The following is a 17,681-nucleotide window of genomic DNA, read 5'->3' as shown; positions in this document are numbered from 1 at the left end:
AAATAAATAAATCTTTAAAAAATAATAATAATAAAGTTATTCTTTGGTCCAAGAAGCAGAACAAAGCCCATCTGGAGGGGCACAGGGCCTTGGCCCTGGCTGTTCGCCTGCCTCCACCCTTCGCCCACCTCGGCCGTCTTGGCGTCACGCTGGAGCTTGTCCAGTTTGCCTTCGTTAGTGCTAAGGAAGTTCCGAAGGACGCTGTTGTCATGGATGCCGCATTCCCGCCGAATCAGCTCCATGCCCCGGCCCAGCTCCTTCACGTCTAGCAGCACGTTCTCCAGGGACACTGTGGTCACCAGAGCCTGGGCTGAGGCCTGCTTGGCGGCAGCCTCAGGTTCTCATGCCCCTGCTTCCTGAGCCACCTGGTGGCCACCAAGAACCATAGACCCAGCTAACGGGGCTTGCACAGAGGTAAGGGAAATGGGGGCTGTGAGCTCATGACCCCGAGAGCAAGATAGCACAAGAAGGCAAGCCAGAGAGGCTGCTGGTCTCCAAAACGGAGCTGCCTCAGGCCTGGGGCAGAAATATCAGCTGCCTTAAGTCTATGGGGACCTTATGGTTTTTCTAAGCCCTTCACACATCACAGAGAAACAGAGTGTCCAGGGCCAGCTCCGAGGAGTTGGGAGCAGAGAGCTGCTTCTGTCCCTCTGCCTGGGTCCCACGGGGGCCTGCAGGAAGACTCCCTCTGAGGTGGCCCCTAACCATGGCCCCAGCGGAAAGCTTTGAAGGGGTCAGAAAGGAGACAACGAAACCCAGAACCGAAGGGACCCAAGTGTTCCCTCTCCTGAGCTTCCTGGGATTGTCCTGGGCTAGACACGTGGGCAGGCTGGCCAGGCCAGGCTCCCCTCACCTGCCGCGGCCTTCTCCACGAAGTGTAGCTCATGCCAGAAGTTGGCCAGGTCTGGATACTTCTCCTTCACCGTCAAGGCGATGAAATGCAGCAATGTCATCTTCCTGTCAGTGGACTTGGTGTCCAGCAGCTGGGAGAGGGCGGTGAGGGGTGGTGAGAGACAGGGCCGAATGCCACAGCTCCTCAGGCTTCCTGGCCCCAGAGTTGCCCCCGCCGTCTTACCAGATCCAGGCTCTGGAGCTTGAAGCCATACACAGCACCTCGCTTGCTGCTATTCATATAGTTCCCCAGGGCAAGTATGATCTGTCCAAGAGATGCAGGGGAGTAGGTCAGGCCAGGCCCTGCAGGCTCCTCCCTCCACCCAAGCTGACAGGCATGTGCAGGTGTTCAAAACCCCTCCCCACCTCCAACATCTGCTTCAGCTTCTGGGAGGACTTGACAGAGGCAGAGGCGGCAATGATGGCGTTGAGTTGCTGGAAGGCAAGATGAAGAGTCGCGTCAGCCCAGGTCCCAATGGGGCAATGTCAGCCTGACAGGGCAGGCAGGGGAGGGGGCTCACGAGTGGGGTTGGGGCCTTGGGGACCTGGACGGAGGCTGTACCGGTGTGAGCATCTGCAGGTTGTCCTGGAAGTTGCCCAGGAAGGCCATGCCGGCCATCCGCTGTGTCAGCCGCTCCACCTTGCTGAAGAGCAGCATGAAGCGGTCCTCGGCCGCCAGCTCATCCAGCGGCTGCCGCTCCCGCTCATACTGCCGCAGCAGCTTCACCTCGGCCTCCGTGGGCAGGAAGCGCATCAGGCACTCCACAAAGTCCACGGGCAGCGTCTGGAGGTCAAACCTGTGTTGGAAGAAGGAGCCACCTCAGGTCTTGTGTCTGCCTAGTATCCGACACCCCTTTATTCTCTGGGCCCTGGAAGGCCTAAGTGTGGGTTCTGTGAGCAGGACACAGCCAGAGGTTGAGTGCCCATTGCTTCACTATCAGAGCATGACTAACTATCCTAGGGGAACATTCCATGGCCTATTTAAACACCCTTCAGTGTCTCCCCTCTACCCCAGGGAGAAATCTTTACACCTGAGCGTGGCTTACGAGGCTCAGCCTGCAAGACTTCTGCCCACCTGGGTCTACCCTGTCTCTCCTACTCTCCTCCTACACTGAAGTCATAGTCAATTTCCAGTCCCTAGGGCATCATGTTCTCCCTCCAGGCACTGAAATGGACTTCATCTACTTCCTCAGGTCAGGTCACAGGTGAGATTTCACCTCCTCCAGGAAGCCTTCCCTGATCACCAGGCTCAGCTACCTGGCCTGCTCTGTTCCCCCGAAGCTGCCTATACCTCCACCACCTGGGTAGTTATCACCCAGTGTTACTGGACTGTTCCCCAGAGACTGGCAGCAACTTGAGTAAAGGTCTGGGCTGAATCTCCAGCACCTCTCTATGTGCCTGGCACACAGCACAGATGCACTGAGTTCTGGCCAAACCAGGGGATGACTGAGGGGTGTGAGATGTTGATGCCCTGGAATCCAGGGAAGGCCAGGATCCTGGGTAGAGAACTGGGTTGCCAGCTGACTGGGACCAGGATGAGGTCAGCGGGAGCCTCACGTGTGGATGGCCCTGCAGATCTCCTCTGCCGAGCGGCCAGCCTTGCGGAGGGTGATGGCCAGGTTCTTGGCACGATTGGCTTCCAATAGGGTCACCTTGCTGGCGGCCTTTTGCGCTGTCTTGTTCTTAGAGCAGATTAGGTCAAGAGCGGGGCCCTGGGCTTTTGTCTTGAACAGTTCTTCAAATTTGTCCAGGTCTAGGTCCTGGCAGGGGGTAACGAGAAGGGAAAATGCAGTGGGCTATCTGACTAGAAGACCCCCTGGACAGTGCACCCAATGTCTGCTCAGCTCTGGTGCGCAGATGCCTGAGTCTGATGGCATTTCTAAGGCCAGGAGATCTGGCTAAAAGCATGATCTGGTCCCCAACCCACAACCCCACTGCTAAGGGCTCCAGGTCTTGCTACCTCCAAGATCTTCTCATCGTCAAGTTCACTGAAGACAGTGCCGCTGATCTGGTTGGGTTTCAATGCTGTCCAATTGAAGACAGGCAACCGGAACTTGGTCTTGATGGGTTTCTTGATGCGAATGGCTGATTTGGAAGGAAGATCAGTGAGGGCTGAGGACACTCTTCCTCCGTCCCTCTAGCCCTGCCCAGAGACGGGGCACTCACCTGACAGGCCTACTGTCAACACCACAGAGGGAGCAGCACCAGGGAGAGGTGGGGCTGGGGGACACTTATCTGGGGGAAAAGAAATGCCACCATGACCCAGGGCCCAAAAGACTCTTCAGAGATCCCTTCCCTCATGCCACCCCACCTGTCTGCAAAGTCTCCAGGGGAAAGAGAATGTGTGAATCCCTGCCCCTGTGGCTCCCAGGGGTCCTAACTCTGGTAGAGCAGATCTCGCTGGCCTCTGGCCCACTATTTCCTGCTCTGGTCTGAGCCCTCTCCGTGGCCATCCTCAGAAGAATCAGGAACGGCTCCTTTACGATCCTTACAATAGACCATGTCTACTTTCATATGCCCCTTCCCCAGTAACCTGAGACTCTTTCCCTCCCTCAGCGCGTTCCCACTCAACTTCACATCCTTCCACCCATGTCCCTGGCTTCTCCCTAAGGGAGGCACCGCCACCTGGGGTTTCAGTGTGGCCCTGAGATGGGGCTGCCCCTTGGGGCTGCCACAGTCTTCCTCACCTGGTAACGGGGGTGGTGGTGGGGGCAGGGGAGGAGCTGGCGGTGGAGGCAGCGGCAGGGCCTCCTCGGGCGGTGGGGCTGGAGCCAGGAGGTCCAAATCAGAGGGCAGCAGGCCCTCACCCAGCTCTGCAGGGCCTATCCGGGCCAGGGCCTCGCTGCCCACTGACTCCAGGCCCCGTGCCCCAGGCTCCAAGTGACATCGGCGCTGGAAGGCCTCCTCCTTCTCTTTAATGAGCCGCCGCAGCGTGTGTACCTGGTGGCTGGTGTTCTCGTAAGTCTCCTAGTGGGAGACAGTGGGGAAAGGGTAAGTGGAAGACACAGCCGGAGTTGCTCCTGAGAGTGGCCCTTCCAGGTTTCTCCACTGGGGTCTCTGGGAGGGTACCTAGAGGCAGAGAGCAGCAGGAACCCAGGTGGGGGCCAGGGAGCCTGGACTGCACAGAATGAGAGGTGAGCTACAGAGCCGCTGGCCCAGAGGGTACCCTCCAGGGTGCTTCCTCTTGGACCCGGCCTTAGACTCACTGGTTCCTCAAGGCCAGGGCCAGAAGCTGCTACTGGGCACACCTCCTGGGCCTGACTCCAGCCGGCCACACCATCCTCAGCCCTCTGGGCCTCCACTGTTCCCACTGCATTTCACCTTGTGTAATCACTCCTGGGCAGCCCCCTGTGGACAATACCCTGCCCTAGCCATCTCTGTATCCTCCATACTCCCTAGAACAGCACTCTGGACTCTCAGTAGGGTCCTGACGGATGTATATCAAGCCCCTGGCCTCCCAACTCAGGATACCTGGTGGATAGCCTTGGAGCTACTCAGCCTGCCCATTACACAGGGGAGGGAAAAGCAGTGAGAGGGGCTGGTAGAAGGAGGCCTGGATACCAGAGGTGCCTGCGGGTACCCCCTTGCTCCCACCCTCCTCTGTGAGCATCCGGCCCACTCTGGACTCAGGTTCCGTCGCCAACTAAAAAATGGGGTGAAGTCATCAGCCCACCCTCCTCTGAGTGCCTCAAGTATGAACCAAGATCTGGATTTTCAAAGACTTGACACGACTCAAGACAAAAAAGCCAAATAAAAAACTGATTTTCAGATGCGTTTCTTATAATAGGATGGAGCTGACTGTATGAAAGAACAAAGAGGAGGTGTCTGGGTGGCTCAGTGGGTTAAACCCTCTGCCTTTGGCTCAGGTCATGATCCCAGGGTCCTGGGATTGAGCCCCGCATCGGGTTCTCTGCTCAGCTGGGAGCCTGCTTCCCCCACTCTCTCTACCTACTTGTGATCTGTCAAATAAATAAAATCTTCAAAAAGAAAAGAAAAGAAAAAGCAAAGAGATAAAAAATAAATTGATAAGAGAAATATTGAAAATAAAGGAAGAAGGAAAGGAAGAAAAGGAGAGAGAAAGAAAGGAAGAACGGAAAAAAGAAAAGAAAAGCCAAACCAAGCCAGGTCCCCATGCCTGCATGCAGTTTATGAACAGGGCCTTCCCCCAGATTACTTGGTACCTTGACGCTCTCTAGTTCCTTCTCCCGCTGCAGCAGCTGCTTCTCTAGCTCTGCCACACGCATCATGTTCTCATTCTCCAGGTCCAGAAGCTTCTCTGTGAGCTGCAGGATGGGAAGAACAGGTCTGGCGCTGGCCCTAAAGCCTGGGTGCTTTGCATAACTGGAGCCTCCGTCAGGACCTGGGCCCAATCCCCGCATGCGGGGCTCCTGAGGCCGAGGGGCCCGGTGGCTTCCCTGCATCACTCCCATGGGCCCAGGGTCTGAGACTCTGTGAAACAGACCACATCTGACTCTCTCAAGCCTGAGGCCACCTCACGCCCAGTCCTAGAGGTCAGTGTGTGTCCTAACCTATGAATTATCCCCGGCCTCGGCCAGAGTGTGTCAGGTTCTGAGGCTTCCCTGGGCCTCAGTATGGAACTCTTCCCACCCTCAGTGGTAGTTCTGGCAGCAAAAGAGGGCTACTTACATGGGACACATGTTCCTCCAGCTCCTCCACCTTCTCCAGGGCCACGTTCTTGGTCTCCGCATCCTCCAGCAAGCCTCCCACGTCAAATACGTTGTCCAGGTATGCCTGGATCTGCACCTGCAGCTTCTCGCTCTCTGTGTGCCTTGACTTCTGGGAAGAGCAGACACGGTAGTAGTTGGAGGAGCCTTCCGACAGAGACGTGGCCCTCATCACCCTCCATGACCACTTCCTAGACAGGAAGACCCAGGGAGTTCCTTCTGCAGCCATGCAGATTCTCACCCCGTGGAGCTGCCAAGTTAGACAGCGCCCCCTGCAGGAGGGCCCCAGGCCCGCGGGCGACAGAAAGGCATCCAAGAGCGTCCATGACTAGGGTCTCATAGAAGAACACTTGGTGATAGGACTAAGCCGATCCTTTGCCCCCAAGTTCATCCCAGGCAGAGGCTTGAGTCCAGCTCACCTGCAAGAACTCCTCCAGCCCCAGCTTGGTGAACTCATACTGCAGGTGCACCCGAAAGTTCATGTCCTCTACTGAGTGCACCACGATGTTGATAAACTGCATGCAGGCCACCTGGGGAGAAGCCGGAGGGTCAGAGGCAGGGCAGGCCAGAAGAGACTGCAGAGCCCGGGCGTTTGAACCACTATCCTCACGGGGGTACTCAAAAGAGTGAATTAAAAAAGTCTTTCTGGGAACAATAAGAGTATTTTAGCTTAAAAAATATCAAACTTAAGATTCAGTGTACGGAAAGAAGTAAATTACGTGAGAAATAGGCAGAAATGAAGATACAGCTGATTTCCTTTAAAGTTCAACAGGTATTTCTGGAGACAACACTACGTAACTAAAGATTGGAGGCTGAAGGGAAGAGAGGCTAGAGGAAAAGGTTGGGCGAAGCAAAGCAGCTTGAAAGGAGCCAAATCAGGTGCAGTAAGGCCACATAAAGGGGGAAAGGAGAGGAACCCAAGACACAAAAATGTTACTGTCCTGAAGTTCCTAAAAGGTCTCTGGGGTAGATAAGTAGACAAGGAGCACTTACGAGTGGAGAGAATCATTCTAGTTTCTTTTTTTTTTTTTTTTTTTTTTAAAGATTTATTTATTTATTTGACAGAGATAGATCACAAGTAGACAGAGAGGCAGGCAGAGAGAGAGGAAGGGAAGCAGGCTCCCCGCCAAGCAGAGAGCCCGATGTGGGACTCGATCCCAGGACCCTGAGATCATGACCTGAGCCGAAGGCAGCGGCCTAACCCACTGAGCCACCCAGGCGCCCGAGAATCATTCTAGTTTCTAGACAGAATACCAAGATAAGCTGTTGGCTTGGACCTGTTCTCAGGGAGCATGGGAGCCTACTGGGCATGCGCCTGACCCAGGCCCAGCTCCTCACCATGAAGTCGATGTTGCTGTCCTCATTCCGGAAATACTCCATCAGTTTCTCAAAGCGGTGTAGCTCCTTGCATACCTGCCAAGCAAATTTCTCAGTGAGAAGCTCTAGCCCGTGCAGAACCTAAGCCCTTGAGCCCTGCTCCCAGGAACATCACAGCAAAGGGACTTGTTCAGACTAAGCTTAACCACGACTCTTTCTAGGCAAGGAAACATTTGCAACACATAGAAAAAAGCCTGTAAGCATAACAAGCTGTCCAAGTAGAAGAAAACCTGGGACCTGCCATTGCCTTGGGTCACTGGTCTCCCATCAACTTGCCAAGGGTACCCAGTAAAGCCTGGGCCATTAGTCTGGCCTTTAGGAGCCTCTGGGGGGTAGGCCAAGAAGAAACACAGTTGCTCAGTTATTGAAGGAAGGAGGAAGGAAGGAGGGAGGTGGGAAGACATAGCTGAGGTCCTAGTGGGGACACAGGAGAGGGTCCAGGGTGCAGGAAAGCTCCTGTGCTGAGAGGGGTCCAGAGACTCTGCTGAGCCTCTGGCTTCAGGGAGGAAGAGCCATTTCCTGGCTTGAACAATGGATGCTAGGGAAGAGGTCCAAAGAGGAGGAAGGGGTGGGACCAGCTGCTGCGACTGGACATCGAGGAATCCTATATTCAAGCAGATGAGGGTTTCAGAGTCAGGCCCAGAAGCTGGGGAAATTCCAAGTAGGAGCTTCCTCTCCCCTCACCAGTAACAGCCAACAACTCAAGACAATCCTTGCTTGCCTTCTCCCCACACTGCAAACATGTCTGCCTTGGGTTCTACCAGTGGGTTCTCTGCCTCAGAGCCACTTGAGGGGCCCTGTTAAAGCACAGGTCCTCAGCCCCGCAGGAGTAAGTTTAACAAGCTCCTCAGATAGGCAGATGCATGGCTAGGTTAGTGCCACTGGACTGCAGCCCTCAAGTGAGGGCCTCTTCAGGGGGCCATTCAGGAGCTGTCTTACCATAAGATCTGTAAGGCAGAAGTTCCAGTTTTGGTGCGGGGGAAAAAAAAAAAAAAAAAAGTAGACAGGGCAGGCTTCTTAGTTAAGCACAGGCTGTGAAAAATCATCACTGGGCTGTGTGAGATCAGAGCAAGGGGTGCTTCCCTGGCTAGCTCCCCACCTCCTCAAAACACGCACAAATGTAGGAGACTGACCTCTTTGAAATTGTCAAAGGCAGCAAGAATGATTTCATGACCTCCCCGCACCAAACACACAGCTGCCAAGAGCTCCAAGACAAGGGCTTTGGTCCTAAGGGGTGAAGAAAAAGGATTAAGCTCCTCGCTCCCCACCCTGGCTGCCACACAGTTTGCCTCCATGAGGAGGTGAGCCCTTTCAGAGCAGACACAGCCTCAGGAGTCAGGGGAGTGGGTTTCAAAAAGAAAGCAGGGGAAGGAAGGCTTGTCCCTCACTGAGCTGTGCAGACCAGAGGAAAGCCAGGGACATTCCCCGTCCTCTGGAGGGGAGGTGAGGGAGCAGAATCAAGGCTCTGACATAAGCCACAGGCCCCCGGAGGCCAGGCAGGCGTGACTGCATGTCAGGGCCAAGTGGAGCCCCGATCTCTAGAGCCCTGTACACAGTCAGGAGGAGAGGGGAAGGAAGGAACTCACCTTGGATTCTTGTTGTTGAGGCTGAGTGCGATCTCATTGACAGCATGAGGGTGGGACATGACCAGGTTGAAGCCATACTGTAATAAGGGGAAAGGACAGAAGGAAGGAAGACCTTGATGGTGGGGAAGGCAGCTCCCTGCTGGACCTCCTGGTGCCCTCCCTGCTCTTTGAGTTCAGCATATGAGGCAGGACGGGTAGAGCTTCCGCGGCTAGTGCTGCCCACTTACCTGATAGTTCATGATGGCTCTGAGGCAAAGGATGCAGACGTGGACATCATCCTTCTGGCTCACCAGGCGGGAGTTCTTCAGGGCCCTGCGCCCAGGGAGAGTGCTGTACCTGGGGAAGAGGGAGCTGCTGGTGAAGGGACTAGGAGTGCTTGCCATCACCCTGACAGCCAACAGCTGGCTGTGCCACTGCAGCTCCCAGAAAGGGGAACAGGGGGCCTTGAACTGACGCCCTTGAGAGCGATGGGGGAGGGGCAGTCAGGGTGCTCAGTTGTTTTCATCGCTCTGCCATTGACCTTTGGGAATAAATATCCAGGATCCCAGCTTTATAATCAGTGCCCAAACCGTCCTGAGCCCAGGAGCCCTGCGAAATACAATGGCAGGTGTGCAGGCCTTCCTGGGCCTCAAGATGGATCCAGGGAGATGTTCCTCTGAGCCTTCCCTCCTCTTCCTTCCAGTCGCTGCATCTTCCATGAATTCCCTGGGGCAGGAGCATCTTGGCTCCCATCCCACTTCTATGTCTCAGAAAGGCAGACCAAACCCCCCCCCCCCAAGACAATAGGAGGGCCAGGGGCTACCTCTCGATTGGCCCCCAGAGGTGTTTCATGAAAGAAAGAGGACGCACAAATGATGTGTGCTCAGGCATGACGAGAATGATGAGAATGACGAGCAGTGTCAGAGGGACAAAACCCAAAGGAAACCCAGAGAAAAGCATGGCCACAAGAGGGACACAGACCACAGAAAGGGGCACAGGGCCCAGAGGACAGCCTCCCTGGGTAGGAGGGGCTCTGAAAAGTCATCTGGTCTGTCCACCTGCCTCCAGGCAGGACAGCTCCTAAAGTACCAAAATAAATAAAAATTAAATTAAGCTAAATTAAAAAAAAAATATATATATATATATATATATATGTATATATATATGAACACAAGGCAGGCTTGGAGAGAAAAGGAAGAAATGAAGGGAAGGTGAGCGGCGGGCATGCTGGGTGGGAGCTGGTCTCGGAGCAGTTGATGGCGCAGAATGCAGAGCCAGAAGGCAACAGACATGAGGAGCTGGATCACCAGTGACGACCAGGGAGCTGCAGGAGGGCTGGTCCCATCCAGGAGGCCAGCAGGAATGGAAGAATGAAAAAGAGGAATGGGGGGAGCCTCTCGAGGTGGGGTGTGGAGAGGGGAGAGCTGGAACCCCAGATGGGGCAGGCAGAGCCAAGGGTGATATACTTACCCAGGACAGATTGCTGGGCAGAGTCAAGGAGACAGAGAAGACAGACCAGAGACAGACTGGCAGGCAGAGGGCAAGAGAGCTGAGCCTGGAAGCAAGAGTGGAGGGAGGAGCAATGAGCACTCACCCCTGGCCCCCAAGATCGGGACGGGGGGAGGGGGGGCTAGGCAGCAGGCGGGCAGAGCGAGAGCACACATACCGGAGCACAGACTGGCGCGCAGAGCGAGCGAGGCTGTTGGTGAAGGGGGCTGACAGGGCGCTGGGTGGCTGCAGGTCCTCGATGGACCTGCTCCAGGACCGGAGCTTGTCAAACGCACCATCGTCACCACTCTCCAGACCCTCAAAGTCAAACCTGGAGCAGGAGAGGACACACAAGCGCACACACAGGAGAACTTCAGTGCTAAGCCCCCTGGCCTGCCCACCCCCACCCTGTAGACCTCGAGGGCAGTAAGAAGCAAGGATGGCAAGAACAGAAAGCGGAATTGGGCAGCAGAGACCCAACCCTGGTCGGGAGAGCCACTAACACAGGACAAGGGCAGCGGAGGCACAGGGAGCAACCTGGAGAGGGACCTGCAGGGTTGGGAGTGCTGACAGGGGTGAGCTGTGACTCCCCGCTGACCAGGCAACTCCAGGAGTGATCTCTTGGTGGGCCCCAAGGGAATCTTTCTGCACTCCCAGCCTTAGAGACCACGTCTCAAAGAAGCCATGGCTCCCTGTGGAGAATCCGCTCTGTGGAAGTGTGGTAGAGAACTGGCCAACGCTGGTCTTGCTGGTTGGCTAATGGCAGCAGCCAAAGGGGTCTCTCAGTACCCTGAAGGGGCCTGGCTGGTTCTGGATTGGGCTCACAAGGGCAGGTCTGAATGAAAGGAAATGGGGGTCCCAGCCAACCTAGAGTGGGAGAGGCCACTAGGTTCAAGAGTCCCATGGTCCCATCCCAGCACTGGGGCTTAATGGCTGGGTTTTCTGTGGTTCTACTAGAGACCGCTAGGTTTTCTGGAATAGAGGCTCCCTGGGCTCCAGCTTCCCTGAGGGAAGAAATCACAGGTCGAGGGTGTGGCCTGGGGGTCCTTCTTTCCTACAGGAGTTGGAATGGTTTCTCTGTCACTTTGTACTTCTATGACTGCCACCAGCCATTTGGGAGTGCGGCCAGAACTAGGAGGATGGCTTGAGATCACCGGGGCCTAGTCCATTACGAATCCCCACATCAGGGTATACCCACTCTGGAAAACCAGTCCCACTTTTCTTTCCTGTCCTCTTCCCCCAAGTAGATCATTAAGGACTGAACAAGCAGGGGCCCTCCTACAGGCTCCTCCTCCGGGGAACCTTCTGCTCAGACATTCATAACCCCAAGGTCAAAGGCACAGAGGCCAAGGCTTTCTGAAATAGGAAATGATTTCTGCAGATGACTGAATGTTCCAAAGGAGCCAGGGCAGCCTACAGAGCCCCGAGGATGAGAATTTTAATGGGGTTCTCAAGTAAACATCAGAGGAGGCTCCCTGACAGGCAACCTTGCCAGTGGCTTCCCTCAGTCAGTAAGAAAACTCCCTAGCACTGGTACAGACAGTTTACAAACCAATGTCTTCACCCAGACTCTGCTTGGCTTCACCCTTTTCCTTCCAACCCTTCCCAAGACACACTTTCTCTCCCCTTCACACCCTCTCTCTACCCTGGATCTTTCTTTCGAAAACAGAGTCAAGAGCGCAGCTGTGGACACTGGAAGACTGAGGATCCAGCAGCGTATTTTGGTTTCAAGCAGCTGGGATTTGTTTGCTTTTTGAACGAGAAAGATAGGCTTATTTGGAAAAATGATCTACATCTTTTTACTATAAAAGCTCTGAATTTTTTTTAAAAAATCACTTCAGCAAATGTTTTTCATTTCTTTCTATAAAAAGAGTCGTTTTTAAAAGGAGAGGAGGATCACGAGGCCTGAATTCTGCTGGGATGGGAACGGGGAGTAGGCCACTCTTGGTTTTAAGGAGGGATGACCTGGGAAGAGTGACAGGCCAAACCAAGGAGACGCGTTACTTCAAACCCCTAAAGAGCTAAGACTGAAAATCTGGGGACAAAAGAGAAGGGCCCGGGGTAAGGGCAGTAATAGCAAAAGCGAAAGCCAAGGCGAGGACTGAGTCCCAGAACTGAGGAGTTCCCCAGGACGTGGGACTTTTGGTGCCAAGGCTGGGAAAGGTCATGGGCAAACTGGGATGATCAGTCAGCCAAGGGCTGATTGAAGTCTTGGCTCTAAGTCTGAAGTATTCCCCAGTCATCACGTGAAAGAGGAGTATAAAATCTCTTTCCCTATATTCAGGTAATTACGGTAGGTTACACCACCTTGAATAACAATAATTAATAAAGCAGCTAGGGCAGAACAGATTTCCCAACACTACTAGTTGCTTTACACACATTATCATCTCAACCTTACAACAACCCTGGAATACGGATCCCCTTTTCTATAAGAGGATGCAAATGTGCTTGAGGTCACCCTGAGAGTCAAGGATATAACTGAGACCCACGCCCAGCTTTGTGGCTGTCCTAGTCGAAAGTGCTTCTTTTCACTACCTCATACCACCTTCTCATCCCCCCCATCCCCCCAACTGATTGAAAAAGGCTCCGAATACTTTATTTTCCATCTGGGTCAAAGGTCATGCCCGCTGCTCCCCGGGCTCTGCTTCAGCAATGACCTGGAGTAACCCTCTCACATCTGGAGACCCAAAGGAGATTCAACTCTCCAAAGGCAAATGACTGACTCCCACCGGGCGTCTCTCCCAGAAGCCAGGACATTTCCTTGGACTGCTCTCAGCCTGGAGTCTGGATCCTTTGGGTTCTAATCCCGAGTTCCCTTTCCATATCTCCCTCCTTCTGCTTCCCAAAATGTACCTTCTGCTCTAGCCACCTGGCCTGCTTTACAGATCCCAGACATCTCCCTGGCTGCCTGCCCACTCCCACACCACTGCCTGGGCTCTTCCCTCCTGGCCTGGGACTCCCATACTGCAGTCTCACCCTTCCTCAGCAAATCAGAATGGGACTGTGTCCTCCCTTGCCGGTCCCCAACCCCGGCCCCAGGGAGGTACTCACATGACCGAACATTGGGCAAAGGACAGGTAATCCACCAGCACATCCAGGCCTTTGTTTTCATCATTCAGAAACTCCCGAACCCACCTGTGGATAGAGGACACATAGTGGAGGGGTTTGCTAAAGGGGGTCGAGGGTGAGAAGAGTGAGGGGCCTCTGACCCAACACCCACTCCTGAATCCTCTGGAACTTAGCACCAAGCTGGGAAAGCTCTGAGGTTCCAAACCCATGGCAGACCCATCCATGGTGACATTATGGGCCTAGACCTTTGCTAGGCCAGGGAGCCAGCGATGGGGAAAGGTACAAGGCCTTCCAATACCATGTCAGGCACCAAGCTTTCAGGTACGCTCTCCTAAACAACCAGGGCCCTGGCTCAGTCTCGGTGAGTTTTGGCTCAGTTTCGGTGTCCTTGGTGTCTAACACAACACTGAGTGTGCTGTCCCCGCTTGGTGTTTATTGGCGGAATTGTGGGGAGGTGGGGAGGTTGATCAAGAGCATTTACCACAGGCCCTTGTGCACAGCTGTGCCTGACGAGGGCTAGCACGTCTCCAACTGGACTGAAGTCGTGGTCGAAAAACAGGCAGGAAGGGCCAAAGAGAGCTCTGGAACAGAGACATGTTGGGCCAAAGGGCCCTTCTACCAAGTTCAAGGAAAGATAGTTTGGGCCACAGTGAGCTAAGAGGGATATGCGGCAATTCTGTGTTTGGTCAGGGTGAGTTTGACAGAATAAGAAAAGGATGGGAGAAGAGTCAGGGGCTCGAGTAACTCCAGAATGACTATGACCACTCAGAGCCAGACTGAGGACTCAGGCCCCTTCAGCCAGAGAGGCAGGAAGGCGGACAACAAAGACCCTAAAGACAATGGTCCCGGGCATTTCCACCCTTCGGCCTTCAGGCCTCTTGGCCTGAGATATGCCTGGAAGGAAATTCAAGAGCCAATCCCAGGAGGGCTATTACAGAACAGGTTCATTCCACAACACAGACAAACACTAAACTCTTAGGATAAAACCCTGACTCTCCTCAGTGCTCCGTTCCCTTGGCTGTCTGGGGGTCTTCAGAGGCAGCTGCACCCAACAGCCCAACAGGGCTGCCTCTCTCCCGAGGCTGGGACACCAGCGCCATGTTTGCCGGCCACACCCTGGGACACAGTGAGAGCTTGGGCCAGGAGCACCAGGCTCAGCTGAGGCTGACTGACACCGGAGCTGCCTGAAGTTAGCTTCCTCTCTGGGGGCCGACAGGCCTCCCGTTTCCTGTCTGTCTGCTCTCCAGCTCCCCACCCCCTTCTCATTTCCTGTCTGAGTCTACACTGCTATTTTCGGGATCTTGACACTTTGAGGAGAGGTTAAAGGGCACTTCAGCAAGGCAGAGAAACCAATACAAACCCGAGAGAGGAGGAGCTGGTGAGGCTCTGGAATCCCACTTCCCAGCCCATCCAGCTCCAGGGCCGGAGTTCCCATTGGGCTGGCCCTATACACCAGGCTCCGGCAGGTCGTGGGGCGGATCAGGCTGGGACAGAAGCAGGAGCCTCCTCTCCCCTCCTTGCCCTGGGCTCCTACCACCCGGGAGCACCCACACCCTGGCCCGACAGCCTGACAAACTCTTCTTGCCTAGGAATCTGGGAAGGAGCCTGACCCTCCCACATAACTGCCCGGAGAAGCCACAGTTCAGACGACAGACAGGAGCTCCTAAAATGCCAGACGCCAAACTGTTCCCTGGGAACCGAGGGCCAGGTCCAGACCTCTAACTCGTGTGCCAGCTGCCAAGAGGCCCCAGGCCTGGGAACCACGCTGCTCTCGCCCCAGCTCCTGGCCGGTGGCCAGAGAGGCAGGCCCCAGGTAGAAAGGGTGAGCAGAGGGGAGTGTCGCACACGGCTCTGGGGTCCTCTCCTGTGAAGAATGGGCTCCATCCTCTTGTGACCAAGACTTACTAAGAAAGAACAGAAGGCCTGAGAGGGAGGGGAGGGGAGTAGTAGGTCCTGCAGGGTGGTGTGGAGGACGGTAGGTGGGATTTGGAGTCACTCTCTGTCTCACTGCCCCATCACCTCCCCTCTCACACACAGGCTAGCTGAGGAGGCCCTGCCACTCCTTCTGTGAGGACTCACCACATACAGCAGGAAGCTGAGTTTCACGTTTGCTAGCATGTCAGCTTTCACTCTGGTTCATGGATGGGGTGTGGAAGCCAATTCTGGCCACCAGGCACAGCTGCTGAGGCCAGGAACTATCCCTTTCCTGTTCTGTCCTGTGCCATTTCCCCCATGACTGCTGCCTCGGCAGCTGGCTGCAAACAGGTAGCCTCTCTGAGAGCCCAGGCAGGCCCAGCCCAGTGTGGACAAATGGGCAGGAGGGGAAAGGCAGATGACGTTATTTGGCTCTTTCTACCCCTGCTCTCAGGAAGCCCAGGACCCTGGGGACGGCACCTGCCCAACCACCCTCTCCTCCACCCCAAGCTCTACTTCTCACTCCTGTGAGCTCTCAGTATCTGTGCCAGGCCCCCCGGTCAGGATTGTGGCCCCGCCTGCCGTCCTCCATCAGGTTTCCCTTGATATCCTCTGTGTACACTCTCTCTGTCTCTATCTTGCTCTCACTTTCACTACATATACTCTGACTGGTTACAGTTTTAGAAAACCGAGACCACTTGCCATCTGTCACTGTACCTTACGCATTAGCCTCTGGCTTGTTCAGCAAGTTCGGGTTCCCCACTCAGAGACTAGCAAACAAGACCCACGCCGTTCCTAGGGACCTGTTAATAGGCTGGTGATACCACGGTCTGTAGATGCAGGAAATGTTCGATTCCTGGCCCCCACTGCCTTTGATCTACTTTCTAGGTGCCCTAGGAAGCTGCTTCTGCTCCTGAACTGAGATGGTCTTGCAATCAAGAAAACAGTCTTCTGGGCACCACACAGTCTGGGAACGAGGTCTCAGCTACCCAATGTAATGTGCTCCCCCATCTCCAGCACTCTCTGGGCCTCCCTTGGACCACCCCCAGGCCACAGGCAGACTGAGTCTCAGCTGCGACAGGAATGTCGTCTACTTAAAGCCACAGGCTGAAGACCCCAGGAGAGGCCCCCAGCTTGCCAACAGCATCTAGTCAGCAGCTGGCAGAGTCAAAAGGGAGAAAAGCCAGAAAAAGAGCACTCTGAAGTTCTGGGGAACCCAAAGTCGTTCAAGGGGCGACCGTGCCTCATGGCCGGGAGATCAACAAGCCACCCATCCTCAGAGACGCCGGATCCTGATGGCCGATTCTGACTCACCCAATGTGGTTGGTGCGAAGTGAGATCTCCAGCTCCCTCAGTACTTTGGTTGACTCCTGCACTCTCCTCCTGAACTTCTGTAAACATGGAATTTCCTGTCACTATTGGAGCGCCCCCCCCATCCAAGTTTACAGCACAAACAAAAGGGGTAGAAAAGGAAAGGGAGGGGACGCGAGAGGGCAGGTACAAGCCTTCCCTCTGTGAGGAGCCAGCCACTCTAGGCCCATGGCCTCAGAACCCAGAAACCCAACTCCCATTGCCCAGAAGCAGATGTCCCACCCCCAGTCACAGGGTCTGCCCCCCAAACCCCACAGGACTATAAGGGGCAGCAAGGTGGGGCCTCCCTGCCTCACGCTTCACCTTCCGGGTTACGCTGGGGTCCAAGAAGCTCTGGAGTTTCTGGATGTAAGTGTGGGGAGGATTCTTCACCTGGAACCGTTCCTGTGAGGGAAACATGCGTGTGTGCACAGACACCCACAGTTTGAGGAGAGTGTCAAGGAAGTCAAACCCTGATGACGTTCAGTGTGAGGGGACCCAGACTCCTCAAGTTGTCAGCTGGCCCCTAACATCATCCAGCCAGAGGCTCTCTTCCTTGACTTATTTTCAGGCACTTCTCATCTACTGCCATCTTCCCCTTCTCTGATTAGTGATCTCTGAGCCTAAAATATTTTTCTATGTTGAAAATTATTTTAAGAGCCTGCTGCTTGCTAAGATGTGGAGATTAAAGAGCTGCTAACACCAAAATAATGGAACAATTGAGAAATGATGTCCACTGCCTAACTGACTGATGGCCCGGGACTAGGAGGGCCATGGAGAGAGGAGCGAGGCTTCATAGAATGCAACCTCTTCAGCCCTAAACCCAGACTTGGGGTTGCACTGGCTTTGTAGCACTAACAAATTCAGGGCTGGAACACACGTTCTGTTCCTTTCCCAGACCTCAGGCCCTGGGCCCCAACCATCGAGGCAACCTCAAATGCTAAACCTGCTTTTGGCAAGGTCATCCCTCGATCCCCTTCCACAAAGAGCACAGGATCATGGGACTCTGCCTTCCCCGTTTTGGTCCAACCCCCGCATCAGACCCCAGAGAAAACTCAGGGAAAACTCTTCAGCGTTCTGGTCCTATTAGGGCCTTCACCACTGAGATATCTGCAGAGTTGAGGGGTGGAGGGAGCGACACGGGGCTCAGGGAGAATGATCTCATGTTAGCAAACAGAACCTAAACACAAAATGAAAGCAAAAAGTAAGGTGTGAATAAGAGTCAAAATTAGGCGACCTGGAAAAGACTGGGAGATCATCAATTAAAGATACTCAGTGCCAACAGGTGACTGTTGTCCAATCCCAAGCAAGGGTCATCAAGCTTGCCAGATCTGCTTAATGC

The 17,681-nt window shown here is 54.6% G+C and overlaps 1 protein-coding gene across 6 annotated transcripts in view; it reads right to left on the bottom strand.

The window, feature by feature from the left end:
• The window catches only part of FMNL3 (formin like 3), a 53,935-nt gene that overhangs the window by 3,207 nt on the left and 33,047 nt on the right, over nucleotides 1–17,681 (bottom strand). For 2 of the 6 annotated variants that reach the window (XM_059185426.1, XM_059185427.1), the window contains exons 3-22: nucleotides 16,664–16,744; nucleotides 16,304–16,380; nucleotides 13,058–13,141; nucleotides 10,185–10,337; nucleotides 8,767–8,875; nucleotides 8,540–8,616; nucleotides 8,087–8,180; nucleotides 6,915–6,989; nucleotides 5,996–6,106; nucleotides 5,539–5,688; nucleotides 5,073–5,174; nucleotides 3,579–3,858; nucleotides 3,058–3,126; nucleotides 2,852–2,976; nucleotides 2,449–2,651; nucleotides 1,454–1,688; nucleotides 1,258–1,326; nucleotides 1,076–1,156; nucleotides 854–983; nucleotides 129–289 (exon numbers count right to left, since the gene is read on the bottom strand). In XM_059185426.1, the coding sequence (XP_059041409.1) occupies nucleotides 129–289; nucleotides 854–983; nucleotides 1,076–1,156; nucleotides 1,258–1,326; nucleotides 1,454–1,688; nucleotides 2,449–2,651; nucleotides 2,852–2,976; nucleotides 3,058–3,126; nucleotides 3,579–3,858; nucleotides 5,073–5,174; nucleotides 5,539–5,688; nucleotides 5,996–6,106; nucleotides 6,915–6,989; nucleotides 8,087–8,180; nucleotides 8,540–8,616; nucleotides 8,767–8,875; nucleotides 10,185–10,337; nucleotides 13,058–13,141; nucleotides 16,304–16,380; nucleotides 16,664–16,744 (2,466 nt within the window). The remainder of the gene's footprint in view (nucleotides 1–128; nucleotides 290–853; nucleotides 984–1,075; nucleotides 1,157–1,257; nucleotides 1,327–1,453; nucleotides 1,689–2,448; nucleotides 2,652–2,851; nucleotides 2,977–3,057; nucleotides 3,127–3,578; nucleotides 3,859–5,072; nucleotides 5,175–5,538; nucleotides 5,689–5,995; nucleotides 6,107–6,914; nucleotides 6,990–8,086; nucleotides 8,181–8,539; nucleotides 8,617–8,766; nucleotides 8,876–10,184; nucleotides 10,338–13,057; nucleotides 13,142–16,303; nucleotides 16,381–16,663; nucleotides 16,745–17,681) is intronic. The other 4 variants (XM_059185430.1, XM_059185429.1, XM_059185428.1 and 1 more) reach the window with 3 other exon arrangements.

Source organism: Mustela lutreola, chromosome 8, assembly GCF_030435805.1.
Source record: "Mustela lutreola isolate mMusLut2 chromosome 8, mMusLut2.pri, whole genome shotgun sequence".
Taxonomy (NCBI): Eukaryota; Metazoa; Chordata; class Mammalia; order Carnivora; family Mustelidae; genus Mustela; species Mustela lutreola.
This window is presented reverse-complemented; position numbering and strand designations above follow the sequence as displayed.